This window comes from Pelophylax lessonae, assembly GCF_965119305.1.
Source record: "Pelophylax lessonae genome assembly, chromosome: 9".
Lineage (NCBI taxonomy): Eukaryota > Metazoa > Chordata > Amphibia > Anura > Ranidae > Pelophylax > Pelophylax lessonae.
In genome coordinates, this window is record NC_138776.1 from 239,285,712 (window position 1) to 239,308,009 (window position 22,298).

General features: G+C 44.9%; 1 protein-coding gene across 3 annotated transcripts in view; it reads left to right on the forward strand.

Moving 5' to 3' along the window:
- Nucleotides 1-549: 549 nt before the first annotated feature.
- LOC309563759 (72 kDa type IV collagenase-like) overlaps nucleotides 550-22,298 on the forward strand; it is a 47,157-nt gene continuing 25,408 nt past the window's right edge. For 2 of the 3 annotated variants that reach the window (XM_082268358.1, XM_082268357.1), the window contains exons 1-4: nucleotides 556-753; nucleotides 7,722-7,751; nucleotides 12,102-12,266; nucleotides 21,592-21,756. In XM_082268358.1, coding sequence (XP_082124484.1) covers nucleotides 717-753; nucleotides 7,722-7,751; nucleotides 12,102-12,266; nucleotides 21,592-21,756 — 397 coding nt within the window. In that variant the 5' untranslated portion in view covers nucleotides 556-716. Of the gene's footprint in view, nucleotides 754-7,721; nucleotides 7,752-12,101; nucleotides 12,267-21,591; nucleotides 21,757-22,298 lie in introns of all 3 variants that reach the window. The other variant, XM_082268359.1, reaches the window with a different exon arrangement.

A 22,298-nucleotide genomic window follows, 5' to 3' on the forward strand; every position in this document is an offset into this window, starting at 1 on the left:
ACTGCAGAGAAGGGGCCACTGACGTCAGCCAGGAGGAGAGGAGAAGATCTCAGGAGGGTCACGTGAGCTCCCAGCTGCGCTGTAAATGATGTATTTTTTTTCGCCAATAAAGTTACAAAAGGAGTCACCCTGCACATTATATAATCTTTATACAAACTGGATTACATATTTTTACATGGCCTTTTTAGGGCTTATTTTGAAGCCCTCCCCAAAAAATCATGCTAGATCTTATTTTCGGGGAAACGCGGTCAGTATCCCCATCCAACAAAATATACAAACTTGGTGCTATTATGTAATACCTATAAAAGGTGACAAATTAATAAAGCCATAGTAATTGCTAAGTAATAGCAATATCTGCTTTCACTTTTCTGTGTAAGTACTATTCATTGTGATATTGTGTTATTTTTACCCACGGACTTACCCAAATATGTATATATAATCTTGAATTCAATTCCTATTTTATTTTCTACTGTCTGACATACTGTAGAGCAGCCGTACGCATTTTGGGTAGTTTGGTGCACATTACAGCATCCCAGCCACGTCCTGTATTCTATCATATGTAATATAAGTTCCTTCTGCATGCGTCAGATAAGAAGACAGGATGGAGCCATCAGTTGGATTGTCTGTACAGTGATAATATATATATATATATATATATATGTCTAAGATAGTTTCCAGGCCATGACAGAACTTATTTCTCTTGCAAAGTGTCAACAATGCATCCACTGAGGATCACCTTCTTCGTGCTCATCTGTAAGTAATTGCTTTTATAGGTTAATTCATGTGTCTGTCTGTCTGCCTTCCCTCTTTTAGGTAACAGTTGACCCCCTTCCTGACCAGGGCCTATTTTGCGATTCGGCACTGCGTGAATTTAACGGACAATTGCGCGGTCGTGCGATGCTGTACCTAAACGAATTTGACGTCCTTTTTTTTCCCACAAACAGAGCTTTCTTTTGGTGGTATTTGATCACCTGTGCGATTTTTTGATCATGCGCTATAAACAAAAAAAGAGTGTAAATTTTGCAAAAATAACAATATTTTTCACATTTTTTATATGAAATTCCCCAAAAAAAAAAAAGTAAAAATCAAAATTTTTTAACATTTTCGGCCAATTTGTTTTATGCTACATATGTTTGGTAAAAAAAAATCACAAAAAGCGTATTTTGATTGGTTTGCGCAAAAGTTATTGCGTTTACTAACAAAGGGAAAGATTTTTTGTCATTTTTATTATTTTTTTTTTAACGAGTAATGGCGGCGATCTGCGATTTTTTTTGCGGGACTGCGACATTGCGGCGGACAGATCGGACCCTTGACTGACATTTTTGACACTTTTGCGGTTACCAGTGACATTACTGCAGTAATCAGTGCTATACATATGCACTGTTACTGTAATAATGACACTGGCAGGGAAGGGGTTAACTTTATTGGAGAGGGAGGGGTTAAGTGTGTCCCTAGGGGCGTGATTCTAACTGTGATTGGATGTGGCTGTGTGTGTAACAGCAGAGATCAACGGTCCTACATAGCAGGACTGTATGATCTGTGCTTTTACACAGGGAAGAATGACAGGCAGCTTTGTTTACATCAGCCACCTGCCTTTCTCCCTTCACGGCGGACGATCGCGGTCACACACACGGAGGCGTCCGTAAACAAGCCGGGGCGGGAGCGCGCCTCCGGGGGCGCGCGCTCGCCCCCTATTGGCTCAAACGCTAGTGACGTACCCATACGTCACTTTGCCTGGCCGAGGCTGACCGCCGCAGTATATGTACTTGGGGCGGTCGGCAAGCGGTTTTAAAGATCTTTACCTCAAAAACTCCGAAAAATAAGTCATTAGAGCATTTGAGATTGCCATTGCGTTGACCACTTTCATCCAAAAGCTCTTAAGATTTTATCCAGGCCTGCTATTCAAATGGAATCCCACACCAGTGCCTAGACCGTGTGCAATACAATATGTAACATTTTTCCCCAAACAAAAGCCTCAATAACAATTTCGTTCTTCCAAGACAAAATTTCCATCCTGCTCATTTTCCCACCACTACAGTTGGAAATGGTGATGAATTTGATTTTTGGTCTGGTTTTATTTGCAAAATTCACTTAAAATCTTAGTATGAGTTCATCAGTAGGTCATTTCAGCTTAATACATGTCAACAATATATTTATGACCGATGTGCCAAATAGGAACCTAACAGGATAACGGGACAATCTTGGAGATTACAGCAGACAGATCTGAGAGGAGGAACAAAATATACCCAAGGGTACATCCAAGGGCTTTAGATACAATTTTTAGCATACCTAGTATGCTAAGTCTAGCCTCACTCCTCTTGCCATACTGTAAAAGGCATGATATGTGGTACTTTGTGGTGGTATTTATTTTGTATGCTTTGCAGTACATTGCATTGCACACATGGGAATCAGCTGTGCCTTGGGAAGTGCTGCATTAAAAGAAAAAAAGGTTTACGTCTGGTTTTACCCCCTTAGGAACCGCTAAGTAGTTTGCCCGGATCCTTTTCTCAGTAGTTTTCTCACAGCAAGCCACAAAGTTCCAATCACTCTTCAGGCTCATTAACTAGTCCAGGGGTATGCTTTTTCTTATGCTTTATTGTAGAATTCAGATAGGTAGTGCGTAATGGTTGGATACTCAAGGATACTCAAGCAGTGAATTGAGGACACTGAACTTTCCCTGCCATTACTATGAGCCAAGCCCTTGTAGAAGTAGAGTGGACTGGGTTTCAAAGTAGCGACTTGAGGAGATTTATCTTCTTCTGTGGACAGTTCAAGCAAAGTCCCTTCACTAAGAATTATATAAACTGAGCTCTTAAGGACAAAATGGGGTTGATTTACCAAAACCGGAGAGTGCATAATCTGGTGCAGCTATGCATTGTAGCCAATCAGCTTCTAACTTCAGCTTGTTCAATTAAGCTTTAACAAGAAACTTGGGAAGCTGATTGGCTACCAGTGGAAGGCTGGTGCGTTGGGGGCGCTGCCCCCCTATCCATGCGTCCGGCCCCCTAATCTACATGCGGGGCGCCGGATGCATGGAGTTCAATGGGGTTTTTTTTCTGAATCACCTGATTAGAGCCAGAGGCTCTAATAGGCTTCAGAAAAGGGTGGACCTGGGGCGCAGAGCACTGTGCCCTAGCCCATCCATTCGTGTGACAATAGCGAATGAAAATTCGCTATTGTCACACGGATCCTCCTCCTAGCCAATCAGGAAGTGGGTCCGAGACCCGCTTTCTGATTGGCCGAAAGGCGAACCCATGCCATTGGCCGAGGAGGAGGCGGGAGGACTCGAGGAGACGCGGGGACTGAGGAGAAGCCGCCGCTGCAGGTAAGTGCACTGGTCTCTCTGCATTGAAGGGGCACGGCAGGCTGTGGTCACTCTGCATTGAAAGGGGGCACGCTGTGGTCAGTCTGCATTGAAAGGGGGCACGCTGTGGTCACTCTGCATTGAAAGGGGGCACGCTGTGGTCACTCTGCATTGAAAAGGGGCACGCTGTAGTCACTCTGCATTGAAAGGGGGCACGCTGTGGTCAGTCTGCATTGAAAGGGGGCACGCTGGTCACTCTGAATTGAAGGGGGCACACTATACCTTGATTACTGAAGGCCCCTTTCACACTTTTGTGACCTCAAAGTCACGCAATTTTTTACAGTGTTTTTTGCCTCAAAGCAATGCCTATTACATTTTTCTGTTTGCGCCCCCCCAAAAAAAAGTTTTGAGCACCAGCGACCACTGTTGGCTACCATGGACAGCTTCACCAGAGTTTGCACTCTCCAGTTTTAGTAAATCAACCCCAATGTCCCCTTTAAACACATTGTGTGCGGTTTGCCATCCTTTTTGAGCTAGAGTCAGTCTCCAAGATCTCTCTCACCAGTCTGTACTCACTAATGTCCTTGTAAAATTGGTTGCCTCCTTCCAATATCCTTGCGACACTTTCATCCTGTGATACCAGATTAGATCCTCAAACCACAATCCCTCAGTCAGCTTTCAGCAACTTTCAGCAAGCAGGTCTCCAGGTTGCTCACAGGAGGCCTCCACACCCCACATGAGTGGACAGAATTGGCTAGGGGGCTAGAAGCCCACTTAGGCTGGGATCTCCTTCTAAGGAAAAAGACCAGGCAGCTCTCTGTCTCACAGAATTTATACACACTCCTAGTCACTATCTGGGCAACTCGCCCCATGGATTGGCCAGGGCTGTTTAAATATTAAGCTCCTGATTATACTCTTCCAGCACACTAACTTCCACAACATTTCTGGACCAGCCAGTGAGCCAGAATTAGATTTACCTAATCCTAGCATACATCTAGGAGGGTGCTTCATAGGTGTGTTACATGGTTACACAGTTGGTAAGGTTGAATAAAGACACTGGTTCATCCAGTTCAACCTGAGTGTGCGTGTGTATCAGGGTTCGAGTCCTGCAGGAACGCATGGGAACAGCGTTCCTGTACTTTTTCCACAGCAGGAACGCCATTCACGTTAGCAGCTGTGTTCTGGTGCCCCCCCCCCCAATTTAAACCCGGCGACACCTTCTGCTCTGGAATGGCGGGTCGGTAAGCCTAGATTGTGGGTTCCCGACCCGCGATCCCAGAAGGTCAGTGTGAAGGAACTGGAGGAACTGAGCCGGCACTAGAGGAAGTGGAGCCGATGCTTCCTGTATAGCGCCGGCTCCTGTCACAGGCGGAGTGATGCCAAATGTATTCAGGGCCCCCCAATTGAATCCGGGCCCAACCTTCTGCTCTGGTATGGCGGGTCGGTATGCCCAGATTGCAGGTTCCCGACCCGCCATCCCTGAGCTTCAGTGTGATAGAAATGAAGGAACTGAGCCGACACTAGAGGAAGTGGAGCCGGTGCTTTCTGTATAGCGCCGGCTCCTGTCACAGGCGGAGTGATACCAAATGTATTCAGGGCACAGGAGCGATACAGGAAGCAGCGGCCTCCTCCAATACACATTGGCCTAAATTAATGAAGAAATTTGATTTTTTACATTTTTTTTTTACATATGTGATATTTTTTATAGCAGAAAGTAAAAACTGTTTTTATTTTTTTTCAAAACTGTGTTTTTTGTTTATAGTGCAAAAAATAAAAAACGCAGAGGTGATCAAATACCACCAAAAGAAAGCTCTGTTTGTGGGGAAAAAAGGACATACATTTTATTTGGGTACAGCATCGCACAACCGCACAATTGTCAGTTAAAAAACACAGTGCCGTATCCCAAAAAATGGCCTGGTCTGGAAGGGGGGGGGGGTTAAATCTTCATGAGCTGAAGTGGTTACGCATCTCTTCTCCAGGGAGATTAAGCTTAATGTGTGTAGTCACTCCTCATAACTGAGGTCCTCCAGTCCCCTTATTAGTTTTGTTGCCCTTCCCTGAACTCTCTCCAGTTCCAGCGTTCTTCCTGAGGATTGGTGACCAGAACTAGACCACATACTCAAGATGTGATTGAACCAGAGTCTTGTAAAGTTTTTAGTGCAAGATAATAGTCTGCTACCCTTGCTTGCATGGCATTGCATGTTATTGCCGAGTCCGTGGTCTACTAGGACCCCCAAATCCTTTTCCATTCTTGATTTCCCAAGATGTTCCTGGAGAAGCTCCTCTACTTTGCTCACCCCTACAAACAGTGGTGGTATTAAGGTTGTACTCAGTTCAAGCATATGTCAGGTGGGGAGGAAGAGGCTCTAAAGAAAATTAAACGCAGGCTCATAAAATGTGGTCTTCAGACTAAATCAAGGTAATTTAGCATTGGTGTTGCTGGAGTGTCCATTAGAGTGCCTGGCCTGCATACAGTAAGTAAAAAGAAAGTTACAGATGGACATTGATGGATCTGTTGAGCTGTTACCCGGTTTGGTTAGAAAAATTATATTACAAATTCTCAACCTAAAGATCTCATCCACCCTCGCTGTTCTCATAAAACACGAAGCTGTCAGATGTACAGATGTGTCACATTACCTGAAGGCTAGGTTCAGATGTAAAACAACATTGTCGTGCCTCTGAAAAGGTCTGGCATACAGTGCATGTTATTGCTGAGTCCGTGGTCTACTAGAACCCCCAAATCCTTTTCCATTCTTGATTTCCCAAGATGTTCCTGGAGAAGCTCCTCTACTTTGCTCACCCCTACAAACAGTGGTGGTATTAAGGTTGTACTTATGCCTCGTACACACGCAACGATTGTTGGCTGTGAATTTTTGGCCAACGTCCGATCGGCCGATTGTCGGCTTGTTAGTATGATGCTTCCGACAACCGACTGCGACTTTTCGGCTGAACAAAATCTGGTGTGCATGCTATAAAATTTTTGTTGGCCGTCAACAGAACGGCCGATTTTCCATCAGTGAGTACAGATTTTTCGGCAGACAAAAATCAGATGAGCAAGACTGGGCATGCTCAGAGAAGAAAAAGCACACTGAAATTCAACCAGCACATGACATCACTTCTGAAGTTGGTTGTTGTTGGCCGAGAAAATTTGTGTGCAGTCTAGAGCATATTTCAACCAACACAACAACACTGGACCAAAGTCGACCGATCGGTCGGCCAATAATCGTTGCGTGTGTACGAGGCATTAGTTCAAGCATATGTCAAGTGGGGAGGAAGAGGCTCTAAAGAGAATTAAATGCAGGCTCATAAAATGTGGTCTTCAGACTAAATCAAGGTAATTTAGCATTGGTGTTGCTGATGGAGTGTCCATTAGAGGGCCTTAAAAACACAATTCAACCATGTGTTGACTACCTTAAAGTGGTAGTAAACTTTGTTCTCCATCTTGCACCTACAGGCAAGCCTATAGTAAAACTTACCTGTAGGTACTGTGAATATCTCCTAAACTTGCAGTGTGATGTTACCGGTGCATTCGCTCTGAAGGTGCGGCATACAGTACCGGTGTTCTGCCGAAAAATCCAACTCACCAAAATCTCCAACCACGTCACTTCGGGTGACTCTCCAGCAGCAATATTTGGAGATTTCGACCAGTTGGTGTTTTCACAGAACACCGACAGCTTATACACTACAGTACACGCTATAATGAATGGACATTGTTAGTCCGCCCGCTAGTGACCAAAAACCTGGCCGCCTCCAAGGCGGCGACAACTAGCGGCTTGTGAAGTGAGCATAGAGGCATGTGTTCCTATATAGAAGGATCACAGGGGCTCTATGATCATCCCAGGGAGAAGAATGGTCAGCTGTGTTTACAACAGCCGACCATCCTTCTCTCTCAGCGGAGAGGGATTGCGGGTGTCAGGCAACAATCTGAGCCACCTGCCCGCTGCATCAGCTTCCCCGCTGACGAGCGGGGGCAGAAGCACGCCACGTGCTCGCCTCCTAGCTACATCAGTTTGCCCAGGAGCGACTGCCTGCCACAGTATAACTGCGACGGGCGTTCGTAAAGCAGATAAAAAGGAGGATCACAGGCGCTCTGTGCTGATTCCTGAGAGAACAACGGTCTGTTGTGTTTACAACAGCAGACCGCTGTACTCTCTCCACGGGGAGTAAACATGAGTGCCCAGCGGGAATCGGGGCCGCCGGCCCCATGAGTCATCTTCCCTGCTGGCTAATGGGGGCGCTTGTGCGCCCCCAGGATCGCTCTCGCAGATCGCCGTACAGGTACAGCGATTCGCGCAGTCGAGACAGCCTGTCGCAGTATATCTGCGGTGGGCGATCTGCAAGTGTTTAAAATATGTGAGTATATTAAAAGAGATTTTTGGAAATCAACTAAACTGTGATCTCTGATTTTTGATTGCAGTGGGATTTGTTGCAGTGCGAACATCTCAAGGTAAGATCCGGTTTATGGAAGCTATAAATAATAAAAATAAATGTGCACTAAATGTAATGAACTCCTCTAAAAGGTGTCTGTGGGTTCGCATCTACATTTACCCCCCATCTGTGTCAGTGACAGGCATCATGCCCTATTGGTGCCAGTGGGGGGAATAGTTCCTTGTATTGCTAGTTCCAGTGGCAGTAAGTATGTGCCACTGTTGGTGCCAGTGGGAGGAATAGTTTCTTGTGTAAAAAGGAAGAATAGTACACCAAGGGCCAGATCAAGGCAAGCAAAGGGCCACATCCAGCCCCTGGGCCGCAATTTGGAAACCACCGGTCTATACTATATGTAGCACCCTCCTAGGTAGGTGCTAGTGAGAGAGTATAGTTTTGAGCTCTGTCTGCTTACCAGAGGGGCTGCAGGTAAATCTATATTGCTCTCTGCCTATCAGAGAGCCGGATCTGTTAGTGAGGTCTGCTCATTGTGCTCAGTATGCTATTCATTCAGTCTGGAGAGTGTTTCACGCTAGGGATGCATGTTGGACAGTGGAAGGAAACATGACGAATAGGTGCATAGGCTTTTGATACAGTCCTGATGAATGGCAGAGGACAGGTCGCCTCGATGCATTCTGGAATACTGTATAAAAGCCAGGAGCACATGTGCTGCGGGGTCTTTGGCTGGAGAGCGGAGTCCCAGAGGGAGGGGCGGCTGCCTCCTCCTCTGTAGAGGTGCCATGCGGTCGCAGGAGGTCGTCCTGTGGAGCGGTTGAGAGGAGCTGAACCCAGAGGTCCAGGAAAGCTTACTGAGAGGGGAGACACTGGAGACCCTGGGACTGCAGTATTGTGAGTACAGGGACTTGTGTCAAGGGACCTGACCTGAGGGGGGGCACCCCTGCTCGTAGGATAGTCAGTGGACAGGTGTCAGCAGAGGCCAAGAGAGAGGATACTAGGGAGAGTGTCCTGAAGATAACTGATTGTTCATCAAGTCGTCCTAAAGATAAGAGACTTAATTCTTATTCATCCAAAGTGGCAGGATGAATCAACAGCCTGGTTGTTCCATACCTATTGCAAGCTAGAGAACCCCTGTGAATAGTTAAAGTTGGAGTATCCCACTATTTCCTTCTCATATCCCCACTCTACAATAAACAACAAAAACAGCCAAAATACCCCTGGACTGATTATTGGAGTGTGAGCCAAGGAGAATTAAGGAATTGTCTTTGCCTATGGCCATGTGCTGGTAACCAGGGGGAACCCACAGAGTGAATATCTATCAGGCAGTCCCTACGGGGGGGGGGGGGGGGGGCAGTGCTACATATATGAATGACCTGCGCTATATAAATTAGCATAGTCCCTGTGCTACATGAATTCCCTTCATAGTTCCATTGTCTTACTAAACAATCTTCTAGTCATTGGATTCCTTGGCGAATACTTTTATCCTTCTAATTTACTGGTACATTATCCAATATGGTACATTATCCAGTATGGTACATAATCCAATATGGTACAGTATCCAATATCGTACATTATCCAGTATGATACATTATCCAATATAGTACATTATCCAGTATGGTACATTATCCAATGTGATACATTATCCAGTATGGTACATTATCCAATGTGATACATTATCCAGTATGGTACATTATCCAATATGGTACATTATGCAGTATGGTACATTATCCAATATGGTACATTATCCAGTATGGTAAGTTATCCAATATGGTACATTATCCAGTATGGTACATTATCCAATATGGTTCATTATCCAGTATGGTACATTATCCAATATGATACATTATCCAGTATAGTACATTATCCAGTATAGTACATTATCCAATATGATTCTCCCTGGAGAAGAGACGTCTGAGGGGGGACATGATAGCAATTTATAAATATCTTAATGGGGATCCCAGCTTAGAAAAAAAGCTGTTCATTCGAAGGGATTGCATGAGGACTCGAGGGCATACAATGCGATTAGAGGAGAAGCGTTTTAACCTCAGGCAACGTGGGGGGTTCTTTACTGTTAGGGCTACAAGATTGTGGAATTCTCTACCACAAGAGGTGGTTTCTGCGGGTAGTATGGTGGCTTTCAAAAGACTCTTAGACTTACATCTCAAGGATCAGAACATTCAGGGGTATGTGAGATGATTACAGCCACACACACCTACACAGGTTGAACTGGATGGACTATTGTCTTTATTCAACCTCACCTACTATGTAACTATGTAACTATGATACATTATCCAGTATGGTACATTATCCAATGTGATACATTATCCAGTATGGTACATTATCCAATGTGATACATTATCCAGTATGGTACATTATCCAATATGGTACATTATGCAGTATGGTACATTATCCAATATGGTACATTATCCAGTATGGTAAGTTATCCAATATGGTACATTATCCAGTATGGTACATTATCCAATATGGTTCATTATCCAGTATGGTACATTATCCAATATGATACATTATCCAGTATAGTACATTATCCAGTATAGTACATTATCCAATATGATTCTCCCTGGAGAAGAGACGTCTGAGGGGGGACATGATAGCAATTTATAAATATCTTAATGGGGATCCCAGCTTAGAAAAAAAGCTGTTCATTCGAAGGGATTGCATGAGGACTCGAGGGCATACAATGCGATTAGAGGAGAAGCGTTTTAACCTCAGGCAACGTGGGGGGTTCTTTACTGTTAGGGCTACAAGATTGTGGAATTCTCTACCACAAGAGGTGGTTTCTGCGGGTAGTATGGTGGCTTTCAAAAGACTCTTAGACTTACATCTCAAGGATCAGAACATTCAGGGGTATGTGAGATGATTACAGCCACACACACCTACACAGGTTGAACTGGATGGACTATTGTCTTTATTCAACCTCACCTACTATGTAACTATGTAACTATGATACATTATCCAGTATGGTACATTATCCAATGTGATACATTATCCAGTATGGTACATTATCCAATGTGATACATTATCCAGTATGGTACATTATCCAATATGGTACATTATGCAGTATGGTACATTATCCAATATGGTACATTATCCAGTATGGTAAGTTATCCAATATGGTACATTATCCAGTATGGTACATTATCCAATATGGTTCATTATCCAGTATGGTACATTATCCAATATGATACATTATCCAGTATAGTACATTATCCAGTATAGTACATTATCCAATATGATTCTCCCTGGAGAAGAGACGTCTGAGGGGGGACATGATAGCAATTTATAAATATCTTAATGGGGATCCCAGCTTAGAAAAAAAGCTGTTCATTCGAAGGGATTGCATGAGGACTCGAGGGCATACAATGCGATTAGAGGAGAAGCGTTTTAACCTCAGGCAACGTGGGGGGTTCTTTACTGTTAGGGCTACAAGATTGTGGAATTCTCTACCACAAGAGGTGGTTTCTGCGGGTAGTATGGTGGCTTTCAAAAGACTCTTAGACTTACATCTCAAGGATCAGAACATTCAGGGGTATGTGAGATGATTACAGCCACACACACCTACACAGGTTGAACTGGATGGACTATTGTCTTTATTCAACCTCACCTACTATGTAACTATGTAACTATGATACATTATCCAGTATGGTACATTATCCAATATGGTACATTATCCAATATGATACATTTTCCAGTATGGTACATTATCCAGTATAGTACATTATCCAGTATGGTACATTATGCAGTATGGTACATTATCCAGTATGGTAAGTTATCCAATATGGTACATTATCCAGTATGGTACATTATCCAATATGGTACATTATCCAGTATGGTACATTATCCAATATGGTACATTATCCAGTATGGTACATTATCCAGTATAGTACATTATCCAGTATAGTACATTATCCAATATGGTACATTATCCAATATGATACATTATCCAGTATGGTACATTATCCAGTATAGTACATTATCCAATATGGTACATTATCCAATATGATACATTTTCCAGTATGGTACATTATCCAGTATGGTACATTATCCAGTATAGTACATTATCCAGTATGGTACATTATCCAATATGGTACATTATGCAGTATGGTACATTATCCAGTATGGTACATTATCCAGTATGGTAAGTTATCCAATATGGTACATTATCCAGTATGGTACATTATCCAATGTGATACATTATCCAGTATGGTACATTATCCAATATGGTACATTATCTAATATGATACATTATCCAGTATAGTACATTATCCAGTATAGTACATTATCCAATATGGTACATTATCCAGTATGGTACATTATCCAGTATAGTACATTATCCAATCTGCCATTACTACATTTTTCATTTCCTTTTCACTGTATGCGCCTTGATGTTTTTCAGAGCACAGTCCGAATGTGACCTCCCTCCATTGTGTCTTTCCATTTAACTATGAGGGTCACTCTTTTACCTCCTGCATACCCAACGGTCGGACGGATCGGGCATACTGGTGCTCTAAGACTCAAGACTATGTCCGGGATTTACAGTTTGAGCTTTGCACTGCTTCAGGTACACTTTGTTTTGCTGTGTTTCTGTGATGGACGTAAGTGGTAATCTGAGGCTCCTGCTTGCCATGTCTAGGCAGAAGGAAGCCTGCAATCATATCTACTACTTGTATATCCCAGTTATAAAAAATAAGGAGACCCTAATTGGTTATGCAGGGCCTTAAGCATAACGTCTTGCTCGATTTCAGTTCTTTATTTCAGCCTGCGAAGAAAGAATAAAGAATTAGCACTTCTTTCTTAGTTTTGAATAAAGCATGAGAGGGTTAGAAGAGTATTATTATTATAATTATTACGATTATACCAAATAAAATACAATAAAGAAAGTCTGTACCGAGGAAGTATGGGTGCTAAAATGGGTGAGTGCTAAAAATTCCACTTGCTTGGCCATCACGATGGTTTTTAGAGATTTAAACCTGGACAACCTTATGATAAGAGAGAAGCAAAAAATAGGGTGCTCTTCTTGGATGGAGAGGCTTCCCTGCAGGCTTCCAAGAGGATGGCTTTTCCATTAGGGCTTTTGAAGATGCCCCCCCAGTTACCGAAGGTCCACCTATTACCAAGCACCTCTGCCACTGCATGCCTTCCCATCTCCCTGTCACCCCCTCGTCACTCAGCACCATTGCCACTAACAAGCATGCAGGCAGGTGGGGTGCCTACTTTGCACTCAGTAAGTCCACATTTAAGAGTCTACCCCGAAACCAGAAGATTTGGTTCCATACCCAGGAGACCTGAAGAGAAACCTGAGATATGAGGTGACTCCCACGCAGTGGCGTAGCGTGGGTTGTCAGCACCCGGGGCAAGGCAAGTAATTTGTGCCCCCTAACCCGCGGGATTTTAGCACTTGAGTCTCTTCCACTAGATTAGTTAAAGAAACCCTTACCCCCTAAGCATATGTATTGTTTGTTATGAAAATACTGATGTAATTAAAGTAAAATGCATCTAAATACAAGTTTGAATGACCAGCGTGCCCCCTTTTAATGCAGAATGACCAGTGTGCCCCCTTTCAATGCAGAATGACCAGCGTGCCCCCATTCAATGCAGAATGACCAGCGTGCCCCCTTTCAATGCAGAATGACCAGCGTGCCCCCTTTCAATGCAGAATGACCAGCGTGCCCCCATTCAATGCAGAGAGACCAGCGTGCCCCCTTTCAATGCAGAGAGACCAGCGTGCCCCCTTTCAATGCAGAGAGACCAGCGTGCCCCCTTTCAATGCAGAATGACCAGGGTGCCCCCTTTCAATGCAGAATGACCAGCGTGCCCCCTCTCAATGCAGAGAGATCATGGTGCCCCCTTTCAATGCAGACAGACCAGCGTGCCCCCTTTCAATGCCGAATGACCAGCATGCCCCCTTTCAATGCAGAATGACCAGTGTGCCCCCTTTCAATGCAGAGAAACCAGCGTGCCCCCTTTCAATGCAGAATGACCAGCATGCCCCCTTTCAATGCAGAGAGATCATCGTGCCCCCTTACAATGCAGACAGACCAGCGTGCCCCCATTCAATGCAGAGAGATCATCGTGCCCCCTTTCAATGCAGAGTGACCAGCGTGCCCCCTTTCAATGCAGAGAGACCAGCGTGCCCCCTTTAAATGCAGAGAGACTTACCTGCAGCGGCGGCTTCTCCTCAGTTCCCCGCGTCTCCTCGAGTCCTCCCGCCTCCTCCTCGGCCAATAGCATGAGTTCGCCTTTCGGCCAATCTGGAAGCGGGTCTCGGACCCGCTCCCTGATTGGCCAGGAGGAGGAGGATCACACATGTCACACAATGGGTGGGTTCAGGGCGCACTACTCGGTGCCCCGGGCCCACCCTTTTTTGAAGCCTATTAGAGCCTCAGGTGATTAAAAAAAAAAACCCACTCTGTGACAGCGCCAGGCTGCTGACTCACTCGCTGCTAAACTGACTGAGCAGTGAGGAGAGGCGGCATAGGCGGGGCTTGGCTTGCAACGCCACCCAACCCTACACCAATGGACAGGTGAGGCACAGTCCAGCCCCGCCCCGACCCGACCCACCATTTTCAGCCATAGGGCGGCCGCACTGGACATCTCTCAGCCTAAAGATGGAGGCAGCCGCAGACAGTGTGTGAATTGTGTATGTCAGAGTCAGACAGACAGAGTGACACTGCGGATGCGCCCCCCCCCAGATGTTGCGCCCGGTGCGGCTTGCCCCCCCTGCACCCCCCACGCTATGCCACTGCTCCCACGTTTCCTGAGTGACTTAACGTATATAAGGCTTCTATACTTTTATTACTGACTCATAATAGGAAGGTCTGAACTCACTGAGTTTCCTGACCTGAATACTTGATCTGGGTGACTCAGAAAAGATTGAAATATGGAGGGGGGGGGGGGGGGGGTTAGCATGACAGTCAAACAATTAGCATTTTCATAAAGAGGTCAGCAATAGTTTTTCAGGTTTGCAGGTTTGATTAAAGACCTTATACACATAACATGCATACTTTAGAAAGACTGACGTGAAGCTACCCAGGAAACTTGGGAGTCACTTGGTATTTCTGAGTGGTCTCCCAGGTAATCGACTTAATCTTCGGATTGTCGATCTTCATTCTATTCCTGCCACTGCAGACTATATGCTTCTGCTTTTTTAATGATCTTCATTGATCTTCATTCAAGACATTGATTGTATGTCAGTAGATATACAGTATCTCACAAAAGTGAGTACATCCCTCACATTTTTGTAAATGTTTTATTATATCTTTTCATGTGACAACACGGAAGAAATGACACTTTGCTACAATGTAAAGTAGTGAGTGTACAGCTTGTATAACAGTGTAAATTTGGTGTCTCCTCAAAATAACTCAACACCCAGCCATTAATGTCTAAACCGCTGGAAAAAAGTGAGTACACTCCTAAGTGAAAATGTCCAAATTGGGCCCAAAGTGTCAATATTTTGTGTGGCCACCATTATTTTCCAGCACTGCCTTAACCCTCTTGGGCATGGAGTTCACCAGAGCTTCACAGGTTGCCACTGGAGTCCTCTTCCACTCCTCCATGATGACATCACAGAGCTGGTGGATGTTAGAAACCTTGCGCTCCTCCACCTTCTGTTTGACGATGCCCCACAGATGCTCAATAGGGTTTAGGTCTGGAGACATGCTTAGCCAGTCCATCACCTTTACCCTCAGCTTCTTTAGCAAAGCAGTGGGCGTCTTGGAGGTGTGCAGGTCTGGAGACATGGTTAGCCAGTCCATCACCTTTACCCTCTTGGAGGTGTATTTGGGGTCATTATCATGTTGGAATACTGCCCTGCCGCTCAGTCTCTGAAGGTTGGGGATCATGCTCCGCTTCAGTATGCCACAGTACATGTTGGCCATCATGGTTCCCTCAATGAACTGTATCACCCCAGTGCTGGCAGCACTCATGCAGCCCCAGACCATGACACTCCCACCACCATGCTTGGCTGTTCACAAGACACACTTGCATTTGTACTCCTCCCCTGGTTGCCGTCACACACGCTTGACACCATCTGAACCAAATAAGTTTATCTTGGTCTCATCATACCACAGGATATGGTTCCAGTAATCCATGTCCTTAGTCTGCTTGTCTTCAGCAAACAGTTTTTTGGGCTTTCTTGTGCATCATCTTTAGAAGAGGCTTCCTTCTGAGACGACAGCCATGCAGACTAATTTGATGCAGTGTGCAACGTATGGTCTGAGCAGTGACAGACTGACCCCCCCCCCACCCCTTCAACCTCTGCAGCAATGCTAGCAGCACTCATACATCTATTTCCCAAAGACAACCTCTGGATATGATGCTGAGCATGTGCACTTAACTTCTTTGGTTGACCATGGCGAGGCCTGTTCTGAGTGTAACCTGTCCTGTTAAATCGCTGTATGGTCTTGGCCACCAAGCTGCAGCTCAGTTTCAGGGTCTTGACAATCTTCTTATAGCCTAGGCCAGTGATGGCGAACCTTGGCACCCCAGATGTTTTGAAACTACATTTCCCATGATACTCATGCACTCTGCAGTGTCGTTTAGCATCATGGGAAATGTAGTTCCAAAACATCTGGGGTGCCAAGGTTAGGCCATCTTTATGTAGAGCAACAATTCTTTTTTCAGATCCTCAGAGAGTTCTTTGCCATGAGGTGCCATGTTGAACTTTGCAGTGACCAGTATGAGAGAGTGAGAGCGATAACACCAAATTTAACACACCTGCTCCCCATTCACACCTGAGACATTCTAACTCTAACAAGTCATATGACACCGGGGAAGGAATATGGCTTATTGGGCCCAATTTGGACATGTACACTTAGGGGTGTACTCACTTTTGTTGCCAGCGGTTTAGATATTAATGGCTGTGTGTTGAGTTATTTTGAGGGGACAGTAAATTTACACTGTTATACAAGCTGTACACTCACTACTTTACACTGTAGAAAAGTGTAATTTCTTCGCATGAAAAGGTATAATAAAATATTCCCAAAAATGGGAAGGGTGTACTCACTTTTGTGAGCTACTGTATTTCTGGTGGTGTCAGAACAGTACTGATTGTTTCCCTGTGAACACGTTCCTGGTAGTCTCAGTATGTTATTGGTTGATAGAAAGGATATAGCCCCAAAATGGAACAAGTTTGTGATCAGGAGAGGCCCCCATTCACTAAAAACGTGCTTCCAATGAATTCTTTAGGAAAGTCAGTATGTATTGATCATAAAAACAGGTTAAAACTTCCTCAGAAAAAGGTGTACAATACACTTTCATGGGTGGGAACTGTGTGCATGCCTTTAGCCCAGAGTATACTGTTTTTCCTGGGCTGAAGGACACAGATCCCACTTATTTAAGTGCACTGTACACCTTTTCCTGATTAAGCGGCCACTAAAGAGACACAAAATGCATTGATGGTGCTTTAACCTGTTTTTATAGTGACATAGATATAGTAGTTGAGGTTGAATAAAGACAATAGTCCATACAGTTCAACCTGATAAACAACCTAAATAAATGCCTACTGTCCAAAAGAATCCTCTTGGAAGCACCTTTTTAGTGGATGGGCCTCCTGCTGACCCCATGCTGGTTCCATTTCAGGGGCCTTATCCTTTCTACCATTATTCACTGGATCTGATCGCAACCTAGCTCAGTACAAGAACTTCCAGAAAACCCTGATGAACATCAAGTGTGACCGCCCACACTCTGCATGGAGAAAGCCATATTCTCCACATGTGCTAAAACAGGTTGCTTGACCCTAAGACATGTATCCAACACCCTTATGAATGTGAGTATACAGTGAATCCAGAAAGTATTCACAGTGTTTCACTTTTCCCACATTATTATGTTACAGCCTTATTCCAAAATGGATTAAATTCATTATTTTCCTCAAACTTCTACACACAATCCCCTATAATGACAACGTGAAAGAAGTTTGTTTGAAATCTTTGCAAATTTTGTTTGCAAAGATTTCAAACAAACTTGACACTTCAAACAAACTTGACACTCAAAATTGAGCTCAGGCGCATCCTGTTTCCATTGATCATCCTTGAGATGTTTCTACAACTTGATTGGAGTCCCCCTGTGGTAATCTCAGTTGATTGAACACGATTTGGAAAGGCACACGCCTGTCTATATAAGGTCTCACAGCTAACAGGGCGTTTCAGAGTTAAAACCAAGCAATGAAGTCCAAGGAATTGTCTGTAGACCTCCGAGACAGTGATTGGAGCCCACAAATGGTAAATTCAGTTGACTGGCACACACCTGTCTATATAACGTCCCACAGTTAACAGGGCATGTCAGAGCACAAACCAAGCCATGAAGTCCAAAGAATTGTTTGTAGACCGCAAAGACAGGATTTGTATTGAGGCAGAGATCTGGGGAAGGGTACAGAAATTTTTCAGCAGCACTGAAGGTCCCAATGAGCACAGTGGCCTCCATCATCCGTAAAAGGAAGAAGTTTGGAACCACCAGGACTCTTCCTAGAGCGGGCGACCCAGCCAAACTGAACGATCGGGGTAGAAGGGCCCTGGTCTGGGAGGTGACCAAGAACCCGATGGTCACTCTGACAGAGCTCCAGCATTTCTCCATGGAGAGAGGAGAACCTTCCAGAAAAACAAATATCTCTGCAGCACTCCACCAATCAGGCCTGTATGGTAGAGTGGCCAGACGGAAGCCACTCCTCAGTAAAAGGCACATGACAGCCCGTCTGTAGTTTGCCAAAAGTCACCTGAAGAACTCCCAGACCATGAGAAACAAAATTCTCTGGTCTGATGAAACAAAGATTGAACTCGTTGGCCTGAATGGCAAGTGTCATGTCTTGAGGAAACCAGGCACTTCTCATCACCTGGCCAATACCATCCCTACAGTGAAGCATGGTGGTGGCAGCATCATACTGTAGGGATGTTTTTCAGCGTCAGGAACTGGGAGACTAGTCAGGATCAAGGGATAAATGAATGCAGCAATGCACACAGACATTCTTGATAAAAACCTGCTCCAAAACGCTCTGGACCTCAGACTGGGGCAAAGGTTATTCTTCCAACATGCCAACGACCCTAAGCACACAGCCAAGATAAGAAAGGAGTGGCTACGGGACAACTCTGTGAATGTCCTTGACTGGCCCAGCCAGGGCCCAGACTTGAACCCAATTGAACATCTCTGGAGAGATCTGAAAATGGCTGTGCACTGACGCTCCCCATCCAACCTGATGGAGCTTGAGAGGTCCTGCAAAGAAGAATGGGAGAAACTGCCCAAAAATAGGTGTGCCAAGCTTGTAGCATCATACTCAGAAAGACTTGAGGCTGTAATTGGTGCCAAAGGTGCTTCAACAAAGTATTGAGCAAACGCTGTGCATGTGATATTTTTTTTTAATACATTTGCAAAGAAGTCAAACAAACTTTTTTTCACATTGTCGTACAGTATTGTTTGTAGAATTTTGAGGAAAATAATGAATTTAATCAATTTTGGAATAAGGCTGTAATATAACAAAATGAGGAAAAAGTGAAGCGCTTTGAATACATTCCAGGTGAACTGTATGCTTACTACACTTTTTACCATACTTTTCACACATGTATGGAATGCCACCCCCATAGGAGCCACTTGGTAGCTTTGGGTTCCCAGTTCCACGCCTCGACTCCAAGAACAACCTCAGCCCTTCTGACGCACCTGAATAAGTTGCTGAGTAGTTAGTACTACAGTACTAACTACTAATAAGTAGTTGAATAAATCACTACAAAGCACAAGTGTACAGTACCTTTCACTTTCACCTTTCACTTTCACTTGACTGTAGGATACTGGTAATAAATGAACAAACACCTGTTTAGCGGTAGACACTAATAATCTGTTATTAAGGATTTGCATAAGTGAATTAGAGTACATCCTGCAAAACAAAATGTTATGTTATGTCTATATCAATAGGAAAAATCAATAGAAAAATACATAAACAATTAAATCAATACTAAACAACACAACTGTACTCTAAAGTCTCGTACACACGTAACGATTATCAGCCGACCGATCGGCCGTCTTTTGTCCAAGTTGTGTTTTGTTGGTTGGAATGTGCCTAGACTGCACACGAATTTTCTCGGCCAACAAAAAACAACTTCAGAAGTGATGTCATGTTCTGGTTTACTTTCCGTGTGTTTTTTCTTCTCTGAGCATGCCCAGTCTTGCTCATCAGATTTTTGTCTGCCGAAATCTGTACTGACTGACGAACAATCGGCCGTTGTGTTGACGGCCAACAAATATTTTATAGCCTGCACACCAGATTTTGTTCAGCCGAAAAGTCGGAGTCGGTTGTCGGAAGCATCATACTAACAAGCCAAAAATCGGCCGATCGGACGTTGGCCCGAAAATTCACGGCCAACTATCGATGCCTGTGTACGAGGCATAAAGCATATATAAAGGAATAGCAGTTCCCTAGTGGTTTTAAATGTAATGAGAGAGGGTAGGGTACCCCCTTAATAGGGCAAACAAGCTGGGCCTTGGGATAGTTACAGTTGAAGGGCTGTCTTTTTGTCTTAAATCTTCACCACCTAACGTTGGAGCTTGTTGGCATGGTTTAAGGCGGTTTATGAGGCCTGCAGGCAATGTTAGAATTATAAGATGGCTGGTTGGGTTGCTCCTAACAGCTCAGTCTCTGGTGGCAGTAGCAAATAGTGACCACAACGCCCTCTCTCCAGACCTAGCGACACAGCAGTAATGATCCCTCCGGCTAGACGCTCGCTTACTCTGGGTTACCCGGGCGACTTCGGTCTGTAGTTTAGCAAGTCTGTACCCTGGCAGTGGTTCAGCCTCACTCCTTCTGTTGGTGCTGGGGCGGTGTGGGCCTCTCTCCACTTTTGGGTGCAAAATCTGGCACAGCAAAGGGACTGGCTTGGTCCTTCTCCCTGATGGCGTTCCCCTCAGCCAAACTTCAGCCTCCTGTCCTCTCGGTCCACTCTTCCCCCTCACTCTCTCCCTCCTGCTGCTGGGTCATGTCTATGCCCCATTAAATCCTGTGGGGTGCATTGTCTCTGGGAATACATGTCCCAAGATTCTCCCCTCCCAGGCTGCTGATTGCTCCACTTTGGTCAAAGGGAAAGGAGGGGAGGAATCAGAGCAGATGGCAATCTTGGCAAGCGCAGCTCTGTTTGTATCCCGCGCTGCTAACAGAGGAAAGGGGGGTGAGCGGGGGAAAGAATACATTGACAGATGGTATTCGCTTCCCCTACATGTAACACTGATCCCTTAAAGCGGAGTTCCAGCCACAAAACCGACATAATCGATTTTGGGCCATCCGCTTGCTTTTTGTCACCTGAAAAAGAAATGGATAGTTACAAATTTTTTTTTGTTTACTTACCTTGTTATTGAAGAAAAATATACTCACCTTTCTTCCACTTCCTCCCTCTGTGCCGCGGCCCGCGCCGTCACTTCCTCTTTCCATTGATTCCTGGGAGCTGAACGTCATCGCTCCCAGGAATCAATGCGCCTGCACCGACTCCGCTCGTCACTTCCGGTGCGGCACCTCATTCCCTGCTAAACAGCTTCTGGGCATGCCCGGAAGCTGTGGAGGGATGACGCGCGCGCACCAGAAGTGACGAGCGGGGCCGGCGCAGGCGCATTCTGGGAGAAGAGGACACGGAAGAGGATCGCGCTGGCTTCAGCTGCCCACACCTGAGATGGCAGCGCTGGAGAATACATTTTCAAAGTAAGTATTTCTTCTACAAGATAAGTGCGACCCGGGACAGTACAGAGGCTATCTATTGTGAAATGTACTAGCCCTGACTGTCCCGGGGGTATTTTTATGAGAAAAAAAAATTTGTGGCCAGAACTCTGCTTTAAGGACAGCCTCTTGACATTACTAGGCTTAGTACATAAATCAAAATTGTTTTATTGTCATTACAGTTTCTCCATTTTTTTGTTTAAAGGTGGGGAAGGAAACCCTGTAACTGCACAATGTCATTTACCCTTTATATTCCTCTCCAAATCATATGATTTCTGCACTAAAGATGGAAGAATGGATGGGCAGCTATGGTGCTCAACCACCCCAAACTATGACAAGGATCGGCAATGGATCATCTGTGATGGTCAAGGTAAAAAACTCTGAATGGTCTAAAGTTATTAGTGGTGTACCCCAAAGTTCAGTGTTGGGACCCTTACTTTTTATATATTTATAAATGATACAGAGTTTGGGTTTAAAAGTACCATTACAGTGTTTGCAGATGACACCAAGCTTTGCAGTGGAAATACGTCCTTACAGGTAGAGATGTACCGAACTGTTCGCCGGCGGACAGTTCCCGGCGAACTTAGCATGTTCGCGTTCGCCGCTGCGGGCGAACATATGCGATGTTCGGTCCGCCCCCTATAATACATCATTGAGGCAAACTTTGACCCTGAACTTCACAGTCAGCAGGCACATTTCCAGCCAATCAGCATACCTCCCTCCCACACCCTCCCACCTCCTATAAATAAGCAAGGGCAGCATCCATCTTAGATCATTCTGAAGCAGTGTGTTAGTGAGAGCAGGGAGAGAGCTGCTGCTGCTGTTAATAGCTAGGGACAATTGTTAGTCAGTGTTCCTGGTCTTGCTAGTCAGTGTTCTTGGTCCACTACTGCTGTAAGGACAGCATCCTGA